The following is a 17,930-nucleotide window of genomic DNA, read 5'->3' as shown; positions in this document are numbered from 1 at the left end:
TCCAGGTCCGGAGGAGGTCCTGGTAGAAGACCAGCAGCCTGGAGAGGTCTCGTGGAAGACCTCTCGGATGGAGATAAAGGAGCTGCCGGTCATATCGGAGCCCTTGGAAGCGGCGCAGGAAGGCGTGTGCCAATATGCTCCATGCTGGACTACCTGCACCATAAAGGAGCCTCTGCAGGGCCTGGAGGCAGAAGACATGGACCTGAGTGTGGAGACACTTCAGGCCCTGCCCTCCCTCCTCCAGGGGGTAGATGGAGAACCCCTGCAGAGACCCAGTGCAGTCCTGACCAGAAGAACTCCAGAATTAACTTCCGGAGTTTGGCCAGGAAATCCGGGGCCGGAACCAGGGTGTTGAGCTGGTACCAGAGCATGGACAGAACTAGTTGATTGAGCACCAGTGCCCGCCCTCAAAAGGACAGACACCGGAGTAGTCCTGTCCATCTCCGGAGCCGCTCTACCACCCTGCCCTCTAAACCGTGCCAGTTCTCCGGCGGAGATGGATGCGTGGCAGAAAGGTAAACGCTGAGCTAGAGCAGCGGACCTGCGCTCCACCAGATGACTTGAAGCACGGGTGGGAGGGAGCTTGCCTGCCAGCAGTCCCCTAACACCAAGCCAGAGCTCTTGACCCAGTTGACCCGGGCGGAGGAGGCTGCCGAGTACACAGCCTGGCAAGCCTCCACCCGCGCCAAGTCGCCCGGGTCCTGGACCACAAGGAGTACATCATCGGCGTATGCCGACAAGACCAGCCGCAGCTCCGGCTCCCGAAGCGCCAACCCCGTCAACCTACTGAGGAGGAGACAGAGGAAGGGCTCGATCGCCAGAGCATACAGCTGGCCCGAGAGGGGGCACCCCTGCCGTACTCCTCGCCCAGCCAGCCAGAACTCCCGGAAGGACACCACGAAGCCCACATCCTCCAACAAGCTGTTATTAAAATGCCAATAGGCCGGCCCCGGCCTCTCTGCGCAGAGAGAGACCATCACGGTAGCTAAGTGATGATCGGAAAAGGGGGCTGGCCAGATGCTGGAGGAGGGGGCCTGTGAAAGATGGAAACGTGATAAATAGATGCGGTCCAACCGGAAGTGGCGCGACCAACGGGCCTCCACCCGGACAAAAGTGAACGTCGAGACGTCATACGGGTGGTGGTCGCACCAGACGTCCACCAGGGAGTGATGGTCGACTATCTCCCGGAGGACGTCCGCGGCGGCTGGGCACTGCTTCGTCCCCAGGCGGTCCCGCTCCTCGAGGGTCGTATTAAAGTCCCCGCCCAGGACCAGGCACTCTTGAGGATCCAAAGTGCCGAGGAAGGCGGACGCCTGCTGAAAGAAACGCAGCCACTCCAGGCCCAATGTCGGGGCATAGACATTGACAAGATTGACCACGGGCCCCTCCAAATGGACCCGGAGGTGTAGCAGGTGGCCCGGCACAGCCTCGGCGACCCCCAGCACCTCGGGCCGTAGGTCGGGGGAGAACAGGGTCGCCACTCCAGCCGTACGAACTGTGAGATGGCTAAAGTAGACCCTGTCCCCCCATTCCAGCCGCCAGCTAGCTTCGGCGGCCGGATCTGTATGGGTCTCCTGCAGGAAAATCACAGAGTACCCCCCCTGCTGAAGGAAGGAGAGCACCTGGCACCTGCGGAGACCCATCCTACAGCCTTGGGTGTTTAACATGATGATGGTGAAAGGTTCCCTAAGGAGGGCTGGGGGGATCCTCGCCGGCAGGGACGCTCACGGTTCCCAACGGCCCGCGCAACAATCTGTGACCTACCCCGTAGGTAAGTAGGGAGTCACGGAAGTGGCGGACCCGCTGGTAGGCGGCGGCGGCCTGCTTCCCGGTCCTTTTACCCTCCCCCATGAGGGCCCTCGCGGCCCGGAGGATTAGATGGAAATCCCTCCATCGCTGCAGGGCGAGCTGCACCTTATTACGGGAGCCCCGGACGTCCTCAAGGAACTCCCGCAGCTCCTCCCGCAGCGTATGGGGGGCCGGGGCCACTAGCCCCCGGCTATCCTCTGGAGAGACCACTGACACAGCCCCGTGGCCCATCGAAACGGGCAGGCAAAGGGCAGACCCCCGATGTGGAGCCCGATGGGCTGGCACCACGCAGCCCCCCTCAAACCCTGGCTCGATTGGGGGCGGCGGAGGGAAGGTAGTAGCCCCTAGTGAGTCGGGACTGGGAACTACAGTAGCCGCTCCCAGGGAGCTATCTTCTAGAAACGAGATGACGGCCCCAGGGGCGGCAATGATAGCATGGGAGGTGGGGGGGACAGGGACGGGGTTGACAACAGGGGCAGAGCAGAGACCCAGAGTAGGGGCAAGGCAGGGGTTGGGTACAGAGCCAGGGAGAGGGGCAAAGGCAGGATCCTGGGCCCCAGGAGCCAAGCTGTTGGAAAATGGCCCCTCTCAATCAGGCTCTGGGAGGTGGGGGTGGGGCAGGGAACCCTCCATGATGCTGGGCTCTGGCACCACGGCTGGCATAGCAGTCACAGCACCGTCAGTGGGGTCCCCGCCCGGGAAGAAGGTCAGTCGCCCCACGCCCTCAAGGGGCAACCCGTGGGGCTCGGGTCCCAGCCGCAGTGTACCAGTGGTCACCTCGATGGGCTCGGCGGCTAACAGCAGGGTGCCACCCACGGCCGGGCAGATGGAGGAGCCCTGGAAACCCTCGGAGGCAGGAGCAAAGGCAGCGGTTAGGGGAAGGGGACATGGGGAAGGCGGGGCCGGGGTGAGGTCGCTCAGATCGAGGCCCGCTAACAGAGGGTCGTCCTCCCCCTGGGTGACTGGGGTCAGACCCAGGACCTCAATCTCCTCGTAAATTGAGGGGAGCTCTCCTTCCGCCACCCCGGAGGTCTCCCCGCTAGTGCCCGGAGCGACACTCGCCCCGAGGCTCACGGGGGTTCCGGATGGTAACGGAGCAGGTGGGGCTCCATCGGGGTCCTTGGAGGGAAGGGACTCCAAGGGAGGGACAGTACTGCCCTCCCGTGCTGCCACGTTTTCCCCAGCCAGCACCAGAGGATGGTATGTGCCCGCAGGCAAGGCAGAGGGCTCGGCATCGGCGCCCCCCCTTCTGGTCTTCCGTGGGACTTCCACATTGGTGGAAAGGAGCGGAGCTCGAGCCTTCCGTTTGCCCCGCTTCCCCTGGACCAGGGCCCAGCCCTCCATGGCATCATCGGGGGGCCGGCTAACAGGGGTCGGGTCAGGGGGCGAGGACGATGGCTCAGGGACCGTGGGAGGCAGCAGTGGGGCGGAATGAGGGAGGGAAGAGTCCCCCTGGGGCGGGCTCTCTCCCACGCTTGGCAGTATCCCCGCTGCACCCTCCTCTAGGGGCCCCACCGAATTGCAGGCGGCAGAGGCGGGGCTCTCCCGCTGGTCTGGGCGTGCTGGGGGGAGTGCCCCTTGGGCCCGAGCGGGAGCAGTGATGGACTGAGTGGGAGGAGGGGCGGTTTCGGGCACCGGGCAGCCAGGCATGGCGGCGATGACAGAGCCAGCACCCTGCCGGGGCTCGGGGGTCCCGGATGCCTCTCCTTGCTGGGCCAAGAGGCAGTCTCTCCGGACGTGCCCCATCGCCCAGCAGAGGTAGCACCGGGCCTCCCCCTGGAATAATGCACCCGGTAGTGGGCCCCCGGTAGGGGATCAAAAAGGACCCCTCAAGCACCTCTCTGTCACGTGCCACCAGCGGCAGTTGCAGTTGCACTTGCCGGTGGAACGAGAGGACATGACAGAGGGCAAGGTCCTTGCAGCCCAAGGAGAGAGGGCTCAAAACAGAGATGGGCTTCCCCAGGGTAGAGAGGGCAGGTAAAAGGGCAGCATTGGGAAGGAAGGGAGGGACGGAAGTCAGGACCAGGTCGTCCAGCGGCTCGAGGGGGACGAACACGCCCCCCACCGCCAGGCCCTTCTCCACTGCCTCCTGGGCGGCAGCCTCCGATGCCAGGAAGAAGACCACCTTCCTGTACATTTCGAAGGCCACCACAATGGCCGTGGGTCCCACTGCCCTCGCCAAAGCCCGCACGTATGTCTCCACGTGGGGCGAGGCGGGCACCAGGAGGCAACGGACGCCGTGCTTCCTGGTCATGGTGGAAAAGGGGCCCCGGCCGCTATAGCTGGTAGCGGAGGCGGCGCGCGGGAGAGATGATGTAATGGTAGGCGGGGGGGGCTGCCGCCACCTGGGCGTACGCCCTGGGGCCCGGGGGAGGGACACCTGCAGAGCTGGTGGAAGGAACAGCGGGGTGGGAGGCCGCAGCCGGTGGCGGGGCCGCGGCAGTGAGGGCAGTCCCTGCCATGGGGGGCCTGGGCTTTTTGGCAGGGCCCTTCCCCTTCTTCCTACCCTGGTCCTTCCCGCCAGCTGGGGGGGCTCCCCCAGAATCTAAGGGGGGAGGGACGTGGCAGCAATGGAGGTCACCCCGGTGTCCGCTGCTGCTGGCGCCCTGGCGGGGGCGGTGACAGGTGGTTTGGCAGCAGCGGTTGAGGTAGAGGCTTGGGGGGGTGACGGAGAGGCAGGTGGGGGAGGGGTACCTAGGGTTGCTGGAGGGGCCCCACCCATCATGTCCCCCGCCATAATGAGCAGGGAGGGAGGGAAGGATACCAGAAAGAGAAGGGGAAAGGGGAGGCAGGTCAACCACTCCTCCCTGCTAGGCTGCAGGCAGGGGAGGAGGGTGCCGAAGGGGATGGTCTGGACAGGGGGGCTTTTGAGGGCTTGTTGGGGACAGTCACCGACTCAGGGTAGAAAACCGGCTCCTCTAGCTGCACTAGGGGAGGGGGGTCATAACAATCTTTGGGGAGTGCAGTGAGATCGGGGCAAACTCAAACAGGGGAAGGGCACAAGCGCATGGGAGGCGGCATGGGCGCAATGAATAAGGGGCCAATCAGGGCAGGGGTAACACATGGGGAGGGGGGAGAACCAGGCTGGAGGCAGGACAGGGAACCTAGGGGCTGACTTCAGAGGCAAGGGCGGGGCAAACAAGCAAGGGCTGCAGAGGGAGAAGGGCAGGGCAGGCAAACAAACTGAAGCCAGCGAGGTGCTGGGGTAAAGGGGAGGGCAAAAAGGCTGCAAGGGGCAAAATGGGGCAGGGAGCAAGGGACAAAGCTGGGGGTTGCTGAAGGGGGTCAGTCCAGGATGGGGTGAGGGGGGGGCACGTGCGCCCACAGGCGCTTGCAAAAGAGTCAGTGTGGGCTGGCTGCTGCTGCAGGCCCAAAAGGTGGTGAAAGGGGGCAGCAGGCCAAGCAAGCAGCGGAGTCCCAGAAGCAGGAGCTTGAGGCAGATGGTAAGTGTCCACTGGGGGTGGTGGAGGGGGCAGCTCCAATGGTGGTGGTGGTGGGGGGGGGACACACTGATGGACTAGGGGGCAGGCTCCAAACCACACCCCCTGTGTTCCCACAAACACAGTCAGGACCCCCACCACAAGAGCACAATCCAAAAGTTACTCAGCTTTCAAGCCCCCTCCACAGTGGTCTACAGAGTCCTTGTGTGCTCCCCCAGCAGCAGATGGCCTCGTCCCCTCCCCCTTCGGGGTCCGGCAGCTCTCAGGCAGCAGCAAAGGCAGCAGCAGCAGCTCCAGGCAGCAGCCCGGTGGCCAGGCAGGCAGAGAGGACCCCTCACAGGTGGTGTTGATGGTGGTGGTGGTGTCCACAGCAGCACTAGCAGCAACGGCTGGGGTAGGGGTCCCTCACTCCCTCCTCTGGGGAGCGGGCCAGCAACCCCCCAGAGAGGCTGTAGTTGGAGCAGTAACAGCAGCACCCAAAGGTGGGTGGGTGGGGGAGTCCAGCAGCTAGCCAGCAACCAGGTAGCAGAGAAGCGGGGTGAGTGGATGGCATCCGGCCTGGCCAGGGGAGCGGGGCAGTGGCGGCAGCAGCAAGGGCCCACGGTCCAGCAACAGGAGCAGCAGTCTCCCTCCTCCCTCCAGGCCAGTTGGGTTCAGTAGAGGAGCTGAAGACGGGTCTACTGGCCACTGGATGAACAGGGTTCTGTTCCCTGACTGACCAGAGCAGGGGTTGCTCCAGGCTAATGAGAACACCTGACTCCAATTAACCTGCAAAGAGTCAGGTGAGGCCATTAAGCTAAAATGACCACCTGACTCAAATTATTGCCCCTCTGATAATATAAAAGGGCTCACTCCAGTCAGGCAGAGAGGAGTAGAAGTGCAGCTGAAGGGCTGGTTAATGAAGACACCTGCAAGTCATTGGTAAGGAAGAAGCAGGAGAGCTGTGGGGAAGTGGCCCAGAGAAATGTAGCAACTCTGGCAGTAAAAGGTTGGCTGCCAACAACTGCTGCCATTAGGGTCCCTGGGCTAGAACCCGGAGTAGAGGGTGGGCCTGGGTTCCCCCCAACCCACCACTAAAGAAACACCTCCTGGGAGGGGAAAACAGGCCCCTGTCAGGTCAGGAGGCTAAACTGTTTTGGCATGAGGCTGTAGGAGTAACAGACTGTGGGAATTCTCTCACTAACCTCAACTGCTGTCTTATGACGAAAAGGGCTCAGTAGACTGTATCCCTGGCCCCAGAGAGAGAACAGCTATGTGGAAGGTTGCAGTAAGCCTCTGAAGCTAGCATAAACTGCCTGGAAGCACAAGACCCACCGGGACAAGGTCGGAGCTCTGCCACAACTGGTGTCAAAAGTGGGATATGTGATTGTTCACATTGTGGCAGAACAAAGAGGTTTTTTTAAAAAAAAGGGCATTAGGGTTTTTGGTGTTGGGTTTTTGTTTGTACCACAATGGAGGAGGTGGTGAGAGCATTGGCGCAAGCCACAGCGGCCCAGCAGGAGGCAACCTGGGCTCAGGCGATGGTGCAACGAGCGTGCATGCGGCTACAGCAGGAAACTAGCCAATTATTAATGAGCCAGGCGACCCAAGATCTAGCCCTCCTGCGTGAGGTAATGGACCAGCTGAAGATCCTCACCATCCAGGCCCGGGGGTCTGATGGGACCCAAACCCTGAGGGCCACCGGTTGTCTACCAAAGATGACAGCAGAGGATGAGGTAAAGGTATATCTCCTCTCATTTGAGAGGTCTGCTCAGCATGAGGCATGGCCCCAGGAACAGTGGGCCAGCATTCTCGCCCCTTTTTTGTGCGGAGAGACCCTGAAGGCCTACTTTGATCTACCCACCAAGGATGCTGCTGACTATTCCTGGCTGAGACCAGAGATCCTAGCACAATCAGGGGTGACGGCAGCGGTACGGCCCAGAGGTTCCAGGAGTGGAAATACAGGGAGAATAAACTTCCGAGGTCCCAACTATTTGACTTCATACACCTAGCTCAGAAGTGGCTACGGCCTGAGGCATGCAGCCCAGAGGAGATTTTGGAGACTTTGGTAATGGACCCTTACATGTGGGAACTGCCGCCAGATCTCCGCAAATAGGTATGCCAGAATGATCCATCCACCTGCGATGAAATGATCACATTGGTGGAAAGACGGATGACGGCCAGAGAATTGACCCAACTCCCCAAGGAAGGCCCCTCACGAAGCACACACTCGACCCTGACCCTTGAGGGTTGGGTGGCCAAATCCCCAGGGAGTCCTAGGTGGAAGAAGAGGGGGACCGAAAACCAGCAGGGAACCCAGAAGGAAGGAAAAGGCCTGAGTGGGGGGGACCCTGGGACTAAACCCCCTAACCCACGTGATAGGGGAGTGACTAGAAGTTATTATCAATGTTACGGGTGGGGGGAGTTGGGGCACATAGTGGCCCAGTGCCTCAAAGTCATAGAGCCCATGCAGTGTAACCTGGGGGACAGGGCAGACCCATGCAGCCTACTCCATATTGTAGGGATTGCAGTCACCCCACATAAATATACAAGGCAGGTAAAGTTGAATGGGGTAGAAACCATGGCATTTGTAGACTCTAGGGTGATATCACTCCCTATTTCGCGTAAATTAGTGAAGTGTAGCCAGTTAACGCAGGCTAGGCATACGGGGGTAATCTGTGTCCATGGGATTGTTAGTTACTACCCCATCATACCAGTGAAAATTGAAATTCAGGGAAATGTCACCAGGGTGAAAGCAGAGGTATTCCCAAACTTCCCATACCTCGTGCTCATAGGTAGAGATTTCCCTGGGTTTGTAAACTTCCTCCCAGCGGAGGAATTGGAAGGAGAGGAGCTCCCCAAACTTCAGGAGGCTTCCACGGCAGAATTTCACCTCCCATTTTTTGCGGAAATGTTCCAGGAGCTATTCCCTGTCCCAGGGAAAGGCAGGAAGACCAAGAGAAAAAGAAGGGCAGCCAAGGCCTTGGGTACCTGAATCCTGATACAAGGAGACTCCCCAACTCCCTATGGCCAGAGGCCCCCCCCCGGACCCACTATCCCCAGCGCCCCTCCCAGACCCACCCACAAATGCACAGCACCCTCCACAGAACTCCCACTCCCTAATGCCCCAACACACACAGATCCTCCTCGCCCCTCACAACCCAGCACCCCCCCCCCCCCGACCCTCTCCCCCAAGCTCTGCCTCCCGGCTGCACTCACCAGCCCTGCTGGGAGGTGACTGTCTGCGGGGCTGAGCCGGCAGCACAGCCAGGGCTGGGAATCACTCCAGCCACTTGGGAGTGGCATGATCAACTAGGCCAGGACCTGCCCCGGCCGGGGTCCCTCAAGATGCACTTGCCTGGAGGGGCCCAGCCAAGCTCCGCACACTGTTCTCCCCTCTCCCCCTGCCCCCACATGGCTGAGACTGGCCAGGTTTCTGCACCAGTCCCAGGTGGCTCAGCTCTGGGGAGACAGGTGGGGCCCCACAGGTGGTGGGAAGCAGAGACTGCCCGGAGCCAGAGGTGCACTAGGGGCCAGCCAGGGGGCAGAGAGGAGCCCTGTGGGGCCAGGGGGCAGAGAGGAGCCCTCGGCCAGCCACAGGCAGGCCGAGAGGAGCAAGTGGTGGGCAGGAGGAGCCAGCAGGGTCCCATGGCACAATGCAGGCAGAGCAGGCCGGGGCCCCTTCTGAGCATGGGCCCAGCTCCATGGAGCCATTAGTCCTTTGCAAACCCGGCACTTCTCCCAGGCACTTCACCTATGGCTCAGGTTTTAACAGGTGTGACTGTCCTAACCTGAGTGGAGCAGCCATACAGCTGACCTCTGGGAAACAGAGAGAGGAGTGACCGAGAGTACCCCAATCCAGGTCCCACTGTTGCAAAATGTTTTTCCTGTTGTAATTGTGAAAACTAACTCTGTTCCTGTAAGGCAGGGGGTGGGGGTGTCTTCCAAGCATTCGGGTGAGACAGCTTCAGCCCTGCTCTTTCCCTTCCCTCCCCACTGCCTCCAAGCCCTCTCCATGGGGCAGTGGGGGGGGGGGGGAATGGAGCCCCCCTGGGCTCCCTGCTATTTCACTGCCACAGGCCCCTCCCTGGCTTATGCAGCTCCAGCAGGAAGCAGCAGGCAACTGCCTCCATGTATCTGCAGGAGATGGCTGCGTGGGGGAGTACACTGGGTGAGTAGCTGCTAATGAGGCAGCTTCAGTCCCTGCTTCAGACAGGTGTAATAACGTTCCTGAGGGCAGGTGTGAAGGCCCAGCAGAAGCTCCCTCGGGTTCCCAAAGAACAACTCCCCAAAGGGGAACCTCTAGACAGTGTGGGCATACATGCTGAACAGAGGGCATGGCTTCAGGACCTGGGCCCACCTGCTAGATACAACCACCCCAAGGCTAATCCTGGGGGAAATGCTGCCTCTTTTCTAATAAACCCATACCTGCTAATAGGGTGAGACCGTACAGGGTATGAGGGTACAGTCAGACAGTCTCACTCATGACTCATCTGAGCAGTGAAAAAGCAGCCTGCTCTCAGAGCTGAAGGTCTGCTCTCCTGTCTGCTGCAGCTCTCCACCATACTGACACTACAGCGAGAGAGCTGTAGGTGCTGGATGAAATATTAGTGGGAATGCACAGCAGCACGTGCAGCTCCAACTCACAAGCCACACAAGCATCTCTCTTACCTGGCTGCCTTGGAGTAAAGGGTGCTGGTATATGGAGAACCTGTCCTTCCCAGACTCCTCTGAGGTTGGGCTGGTGGGCTTGGGGTCAGAGAAGGATCTCTGCATGGTTTTGATGGGGCGAGGCAGGGTCTGCTGGCGCTGGATAGAGTCAGCTGTGAAATGTTTCTGTGGTGTCACGTGAGCCTTGTTAAGTCTTTCACTGGCAGTGAAGGAGGATTCCAACAGCCGATGGGGGGATAGAGGAGAGACAGGGGAGTAGAGTACCTGGGGGGATTTGGGAGGTTGGCAGGTCACTAGCTGAGAAAGGGACTCTGCGGGCAAATGGGATTGGTACCCAATTTCCAGAGGATCGGGCTTCTTCTTCTCAAACTTGCCAAGGGCCTGCTGCCGGATGGCACGTGGGTCCAGGGGGCCTGTGCTTACCAGCTGGAGGTTGGAGGAGTAGGGTGTTATGGTTGTAGGCACAGTGAGCTGGGGGACCACGATACCTGGCTGCGGCTGTGCTTCCAGCTCAGTCTGGCAGGCCAGGCTCTCCCCTCGCTGTGTCTTCTCTGGTGCAGAGATATACTTCACGATCTTCACTTTGGGGTCAGGGGTGGTAATGTGGATGGAGGGCGAAACGCGGGGCAGCTGGTCGGGCTCAGTCTGTACAGAGCAGTCACTGCTGGTCTGGATGCCTATGCTGGCCATGCCTTTGGAGGAGGAGTCTTGCTTGCTCTCAGAGCTGGAGTCTGAGTGCCGGGAGAAACGGGATCGCCGCCGGCGCACCGGCTGCTCCCACTCAGCATTGTCCTCCTCGTCAGTCTGCACGCTGCAGTCGGTGCTGCGCCGGGAGCGCCGGCGCCGAGACAGGAAGTAGCGCTCCTCACCGTCCTCCTCATCAGTCTGCACGCTGCTGTCCGTGATCTTCTTCACCACGTAGGGCTCGTGGGGGGTCTCTTTGTCATACGTGTCCCGCAGGCGTGGCATGGAGTTCCTCTTCTTTATCCCCTGGCTAGCTTCCCACTGCTCCTCAGGCTGCAGGGATATTTCAGAGGTAGAGTTGGTGAGTGGGCGCTGGAGCCCGGAGTAGCGGGATGGTGCTGGCCCTTCCTGCCCTGGGACTGCAGGAGCCATGAAGGGCTGGTTCAGGGGGGGCCAATACTGACCATTTTGGGCCAGGGTCCTTTGCATTTCCATGGCTATCTCAGACACGGCCTGGGGAGGGATCCTTCCTGTGGGGTCACACACAGGGGGGAAGGTGCTTTTCTGCCTCTTCTGCTCCTCTAGCTGCTGTTGCAGCTGTTGCTGCAGGTGCTGAATCTGCTCCAGCTGCAGGCGCTGCTGGGCCAGCTGCTCTCTCTGCAGGGCAAACTGGGCCTGGCGCTCTTCTTGCTGCTGCTGCAGGACCTGGTGCTTTATGGACTGCAGCTCCTGGATCTCCCTGTGCACCAGCATCTGCTCCTTCTCTCTGTGTCGCTGAAGCTCCACACGCTCCCTCTCCAGCTCCTCGTGCAGCCTCAGCTGCCTCAGTTTCTCCAGCTCCACCCTCTCCCTCTCAATCTGGAGGATGTGCTCCTGCTGCTTTCTCTGGCGTTCCTCTTCCTTCTCCTCTCGCTCTGTGCTGCCTTTGCTGGGGACGCTGGCCTGGGATACCTCGGCCTGCTGGGTTTGGACTGGGGGTGGTGGCTGCTGAGGCTGACTGGCCTCTTTTGAGGCACTTTGCATGCCAGCAGCTGCCATGGGCACCTCCTCTCGAGCACCAGCTCCTGTCTGCTCAGGTCTTTGCAGGTTCATTGCAGTAGGAGCTGGTGCTTTGGCAGCAGACACTGGGCTAACATTGCTTGCAGCCGTGCTGGCTGCAGTAGTGCTAACAGGCTTCCCCAAGTACATGGGCATTTCCATCACTGAGGTCGTAGAAACAAACGGGAACCTGCTAGGAGCTGAATAGCGATACAGGCCTTGGGTAGCAAAGGGGACCCTTGGGGTAACTAGAGGCACTCTGGTCAGGCTGGCCAGAGGGACCGCTGTGATATTGCCTGGGGTGTAGGGTCGATATAAGCCTCGGAGCATTGGCCGCAGCACAGAAGCTGGCTGGGTGGTGATGGGAAGGGTGGATGCTATGGGAGTATTTATTGTGGAATAAATCATGCCGTCTGCTGCCCGCACTGTGGCTGTGGAAGGGAAGATCTGCCTGACAGCTCCCAGCCGGGCACCGGAGAGACTGTACTGGCGTGTCTCTGGGAAGTTGGGATTGTACATATTGTTCGGTTTGATGGCAGAAATGCCTTGTGGTGCTGAGATGCCACTGCCCCCTGCTGGCCCATACTGCAGGAGGTCAGCGCTGTTCGAGTGCCTAGCCCCATACTGGTCCATGGAATTGAGTGCTGCGCACATGCGGCTGATTTCCCGAGCTGTGGTGGCACTGTACTGGGCCAGACTGGATTCCTGGAAATTTGCCAGGTCTCCTCTGGGTGAGTACTTGTAATCGGAGTAGATATTGGAGGCTGAGCTGTACCGTCTCATTGGGAGCGAGTGGCTTAACAAGTCTGTGGGCTGCCGGAGGTCCGAGAACGAGCCGTACTGCATTCCCTGACCCAGGTAGCCCCCCTCAGTGAAGCTGATGCTGTAGGAATGTTTCATTGTGGTCAAATCCACAGCAGAGTCTCCTGAAGGGGAGTGGAAGGGCTGCTCCGCCTTCGGGGGGTAATAGTTCAGACCAATTTCCGACAGATTTGTATCTGACATGGATGAATACAGCCTCCCAAACAAGCCTTGTGGGTAGAACCGCTGCTCCTCGTACAGGCTGGGAGCAGGGCCTGTTTGCTCTCTGTAGGGATATGTCTCTGGCAGGTCTGGCTCTTTGTTTCCATAGTACTGAATGCTCGGTTTGCCAGTTTGAGCAGCATCCCCAATGTTCTTCTCCGGGATCTTGGGGGAGGGGTTGAAGGTACCTGTGCAGCTGCTGCCAAAGGGGAATTTGTACACTACATCACAGCATGCCACCTGGCTTTCAGGCTTTATCCCAGTGAGATCCAATGCACTGGCAGGTGGTGGTTCTTTGATCAGCTTTGTTACTGGGACTGCTGCTATCTCATTCATCTGCACCATCATGGTTTGGGACTTTTTGCCTCCCAGGTTGATTGGAGGACTCTGGGTTTTCAGTCCCACTGGCACCCCTCTATATAGGTCTGTGCTTTGGTCCTGAAGAATTGGCCTCGGACTGGTGCTGATACTAACAGCACTCTGGGCGCTGCTAGTCTGACTAATTAGCACATCTTTCTTCACCAAGGACATCATCTGGTTAGGCAAATTATATCTTGCAAATTTGGTTTGCTGAGGACTGGCCGTTTCCGGCTTTGTGCTTGGTACAGAAATGCCAATGCTGCTCATGCTCCCTCGGAAAGTGCCAGTCTGAACTGCTTGCTCTACCTGCTTAACATGAGTCAGACAGACTGGACTTCCTGCCCCTTGCCCAAAGTCCATCCTGTTCTGGAAAGGATCTCCATAGACCAAAGGCTGCTTGGGTTGTGACACGAGCATGGAAGAGTCGACAGTTATGCTGACTGTAGTAGTTGTGCCTATAATAGCATGGGGTTGTTCCTGAGCATTGAGGTTAATGATTAAGGGTTGGATGGTTGTGGATTGCCTACTTGGGGTCTGTTCCAGAGTGAGGCAATATCTTCTGCTCTCTGTAGCTAGGGAAGTGAGATCCATGCCTTGGTCTGTTATGATGATTGGGCCTGACTTTATAGCAGTCCGTAGGTCCACAGCATTAGTGGTCTGTGGCTTGGGTCCAGGTTCTACTCTGGACGTGCCAGGGATTGATGATATTCTACACAAGGAGATGTTTTCTGCAGGCAGGGGTCCCCAGCTGTACACACCAGCAATGCTGTCAGCAACAGTAGTGGTGTGCCCTTTCTGAAGCATGGCACTGGCAGCAGAGGCTCTTTCTATTGACTGTGTCTTGGCATAAGTGGACTGCAGCTGCTCCTGATGAAGCTGTGTTGTGCTGACTGCTGTCTGACTGTAGCTGTGCATTGTTTGCTGGTGGCTCAGTCGAGTGGGAGAGGAGGCTGGGGAAGTTGAGGAGCACATGCTTGTTAGCGTGGTTTGGCTAGATGCATCTGATGCTAATGTGATGACCATAAATGGAGCTTCTTGTGATGACTGCTGCCTAGCAAGGCGAGGAAAGCTTGCACGATGGGGTGTCTGGGTCCCTTGAGCAATCATTGGAGAGGACATTGATGCACCAGTGGTAGTGGGAATATCATAGGAGAAAACTGTGCTTTGAGTTTGAGTGGAAAACTCTGCAGTTGCCTTACTGGATGGCTGCCCTGCTTTTGGAGCAGAATGAGTGGAACTTTGAGTAGGAGATGTCGGGGAAAGCAGGGGGCTGGGGCTTTGGAAGTAGGAATACATTTTAGATGACACAGGGACATTGGTCTTGCTCTCACTCTTACTTTGGAGGTTCTCTCTTTCTGATGCTCCACAGAGCTCAGCAGCAATCTGGCTCCTGGAGCCGTCCTCTGTCTGAGAGCTATAATTCACGGTACCTTTCGTCTGACTGTAGCTTCTGCTAGGGATAGATACAGGTGTTACATCTGAGCCACTCAGAGATGGAGAACTGTAGATTCGTGGAGCACTTGCTGGGCTAGAAACAACAGTTGTGACTGTGCTGAAGCCTCTGCTGTAAGTATAGGGAGCTGTCATAACCTTGGGAGCTGAGCTGGGTGCTGCCGGTGAGCTGTGAAGCTTTGGGTGATCATGCCCCTCTTTTGCAAAATGCTGAGTGACTCTAACATCAGGAATTACCCTGCCTGTGCTGTCTTCAGAGGAGGAAAATGAGACAGGAGCCGATAACTGGGTGGGGCTTGTTCCTGGTGTGAGTGGACCGCTGTTTTGCTTCATCAGATCAGCATAAGCACTCTCAGCATTCAGAAACTGCTTTTCCTGATATGTTTCTTCTCTCCCTTTCTTCTTTTTCTCCTCTTCTAGGGCCAAATCAAATGAGGAGGACTGATGCATCCTGGAAATGCTCTGTGATGTCTGCAGGATTTCCTCATACACTGCTCCTGGCTCTGAAAGTTCATGCTGAAAGTCAGATGCACAGGAGTCCATATGCCCATTATCGTAGCTGTACTCCTCTATGTACTGGTATTCAAAACTGCTCTGGCCTTCTGCACTGTGGTACCCTACCTGTTGGTAGGTGTTGCTGTAGGCGCTTTGCTGGGACTGTTGGACTTGTTGCTTTTGGAACAGTTCAGCCTTCCTCATCATCTCTTCATATGCTTCTTCAGCACTTTTCAGGGGCTTACTGGAGGGGTAATGGGAGATGCTGTTTGTTTTTTCTGTTGGGGAGTAGAGGGACATGAATGTTGGCAGGTTGTACTCACTGCCAGATTTGTACAGCTTGGAGGCTATGACATCAAAGCCCTCTGCCTCTGAATCGATGGAGGGTGAGTACTCTGAGCAGGAGGACCTGTGCAGCTCCTCCATCTCTGCTGCCTGGCGCAACTCCTCTGTGGGTGAAGCATCTTCAATGGGAGACAGGTTACTAGGTGGGGTTTTGGATCTCTCTCTCCTCCTCTGTGCCCTCAGCTCTTCTTTGTCCCGTTTAGTTTTGCGTGCAGTGCTTCGGATGCGCTGCTGCTCCACCTCTCGCATCTTCTCCTGCTCCCGCAAGAGCTCCTCTTCCTCACGCAGCTCGTCCTCCTCTGATGAATCCTCTATGGTTGGTAGCAAAGGACCATGGGAGCGATGCCGAGCTTTGCGCTGCTGCTTCACCTCTTCTAGTCGCTGCCGACGGCTAGGACTGCTGTCGCTGTCCTCCTCCAGAGATGAGAGGGAAGTAGGGGAGGTGCCCGATGTGTAGCTGGGTGTAGTTGCTGGCAAGGTGGAGGAATATTCCCCCCTTGAACGTTCCTCTGGGGAGCCCGTCAGACTCTCCATCTCCAGCTCTGGCTCTCTGTCCAGGCTAATGTCTGCATCCTGGCTAAGCTCCATGTCCCTGCTGTAGCTGCTAGTGCTATTTAACTCAATGGTCTTGAAGCGCCGCAGTCCTCCCTGGGATGTGGTTACATCCTCCCCCTCGATAACTTCCAGCTCTTTCCTCTCCTCCTCATACATACTGGTAGAGACGTGAGGCAGACGCCTCTTGGATGAGGTTGGCTCTTTGCTTTTCTCCAGGTCGGGCTTGTGCCCACTTTTTGTTACACTGTGTTTCACGTGACTGTACTCTTCTTCCTCCTCCAGATTGTCCTCTTCTGCACTCATCTCCAGGATCTGCCTCCTCATGAACTCCTCATCAGTCATCTCTGTCTCCCTGCCTTTCAGCCCGCTGGGCAGCGGGGAGACCCCTCCTTCGCTGCTGTCCTCCACATAGTCATGGCGCAGCTTGCTGCCTAAGTCGTCAGATGACTCCACACTCTCTCTTTGATCCCTCTGGTTTTCCCATTCCAGAGAGTCTTCATCTTCTTCCATGATGTCTTCCAGCTCCTCATCAGAATCAAAGGCTTCGGGGGTGATAGAAAGGGACCGAGGCCTCTGCCTCTGTCGCTGCTCTTCCCGTAACTCATGATACATTCTCCCTCTGTTGCTCTGCTCTTGGGAAATGCCCTTTGACTCCAGCAAGGGGCGCACACTACTCTCCAGTTTGGTAAGTTCAGAAGGACTGGCAGGGCTCTGGTCTTCCAGGCCAGTGCCATTCAGCTGCTCCTCTTCCTGCTGCACCAGGCCAGTGATCTCACTCTGGGAACTGGAGATGCCATCTGATGAGTAGCCAGTGTCACTCAGGCTTTGGGGGCTGCGGGACAGGTCATGGGGATAAGGCTTGCCTGTCTCCTGCAAGGAAGAGAAAAGAGATATTATACATTAGACCATGGACCCAAGGGGGGAAATGAAGTCACCTCCTGGTGGCCTGGCAGTGAAATGGGCAGGAATGTGGAGTCATACTGGTGTCAGAATTCACAGCAGGAAGCTGGAAACAACCCCTGGAGCAGGTGGCAGTGTCCTCAAAGCCCCATGGCAGGATGCAGGACAGTCCTGCATTCTAGTCCCTCTCCCCTCACATAAGGCCAAGCTCCTGAACATGTGGACAGTCCTTTCAAACAAACTGAGCAAGACAATGGACTCCTGCCAGGGGCCAGACCTCAAGGCATACAGAACTAAATGCAAGCCACAGCCTTCTCTCTTGCAGACTTAGTATGGCTTATGTATGTTGTGACTGCACACCTATTCATCATAGTGATATGATTATGGCATAATTATGATGAATTTTGCACAAGATGGGTCATGTGAGTTAGAAGAAGTTGCGAAAGTTATGAATTACTGAATGATTACCCTATTTGTGTTCATGTATCATTTTTGTATCTGAAGTTATAATTGACTATGTATCTGTATTTTAAATGTGCTTACTGTGGATGACTGTGAAGAGCTATAAGTGACAGGTTTCAGAGGAGCAGCCATGTTAGTCTGTATCCATAGCTAAAAGAAAAGGAGTACTTATGGCAAAAGGTGCCATAAGTACTCCTTTTCTTTTTATAAGTGTCACATTCTTAAGGCCATTCAGGGCTCATCTACATGACCAGTTAGTTCATGGCAAGTTGGGATGTGAATCTTCCCTGCACTAGCCTGCTGCAGTCTACCCTGTGTGTTTGGACCCTGCTGATGCACACGAATGGTTCGTTAATGTGCTTTGATTTAGCCCTCTTTGAAGCAGGACTAGATCAAAGTACATTAATGAATTGTCAGTGCACATCAGCAGGGCCACAGAACAGTCAGTATATGGCAGGCTACTGTGCAGCAGCTTTACACCCAGCTTGCTACAAACTGCCCATGTAGATAAGCCCTGAGTGGCAAGAAGAGCACAGGGCTCGGCCTTCTGGCTCCCACCAATGAGCCCAATCACCTCCTCCTCTGCTGGCTGTAACCAGTTGACAAGGGTGACTTTGGGTTTTTCCACGAACCCAGAGCTAGTAGGGAATGGGGGCAGGGGCCACGGACAACATTTCATCAGGAAATTTGGAAATGTCATTAAATTGTTTCAAAGGG

The 17,930-nt window shown here is 57.3% G+C and overlaps 1 protein-coding gene across 1 annotated transcript in view; it reads right to left on the bottom strand.

Moving 5' to 3' along the window:
• LOC125639443 (protein bassoon) overlaps positions 1 to 17,930 on the bottom strand; it is a 112,096-nt gene that overhangs the window by 72,288 nt on the left and 21,878 nt on the right. Inside the window, exon 2 of the mRNA XM_048856491.2 lies at positions 9,900 to 16,721. Coding sequence (XP_048712448.2) covers positions 9,900 to 16,721 — 6,822 coding nt within the window. The remainder of the gene's footprint in view (positions 1 to 9,899; positions 16,722 to 17,930) is intronic.

Source organism: Caretta caretta, chromosome 7, assembly GCF_965140235.1.
Source record: "Caretta caretta isolate rCarCar2 chromosome 7, rCarCar1.hap1, whole genome shotgun sequence".
NCBI lineage: Eukaryota > Metazoa > Chordata > Testudines > Cheloniidae > Caretta > Caretta caretta.
This window is presented reverse-complemented; position numbering and strand designations above follow the sequence as displayed.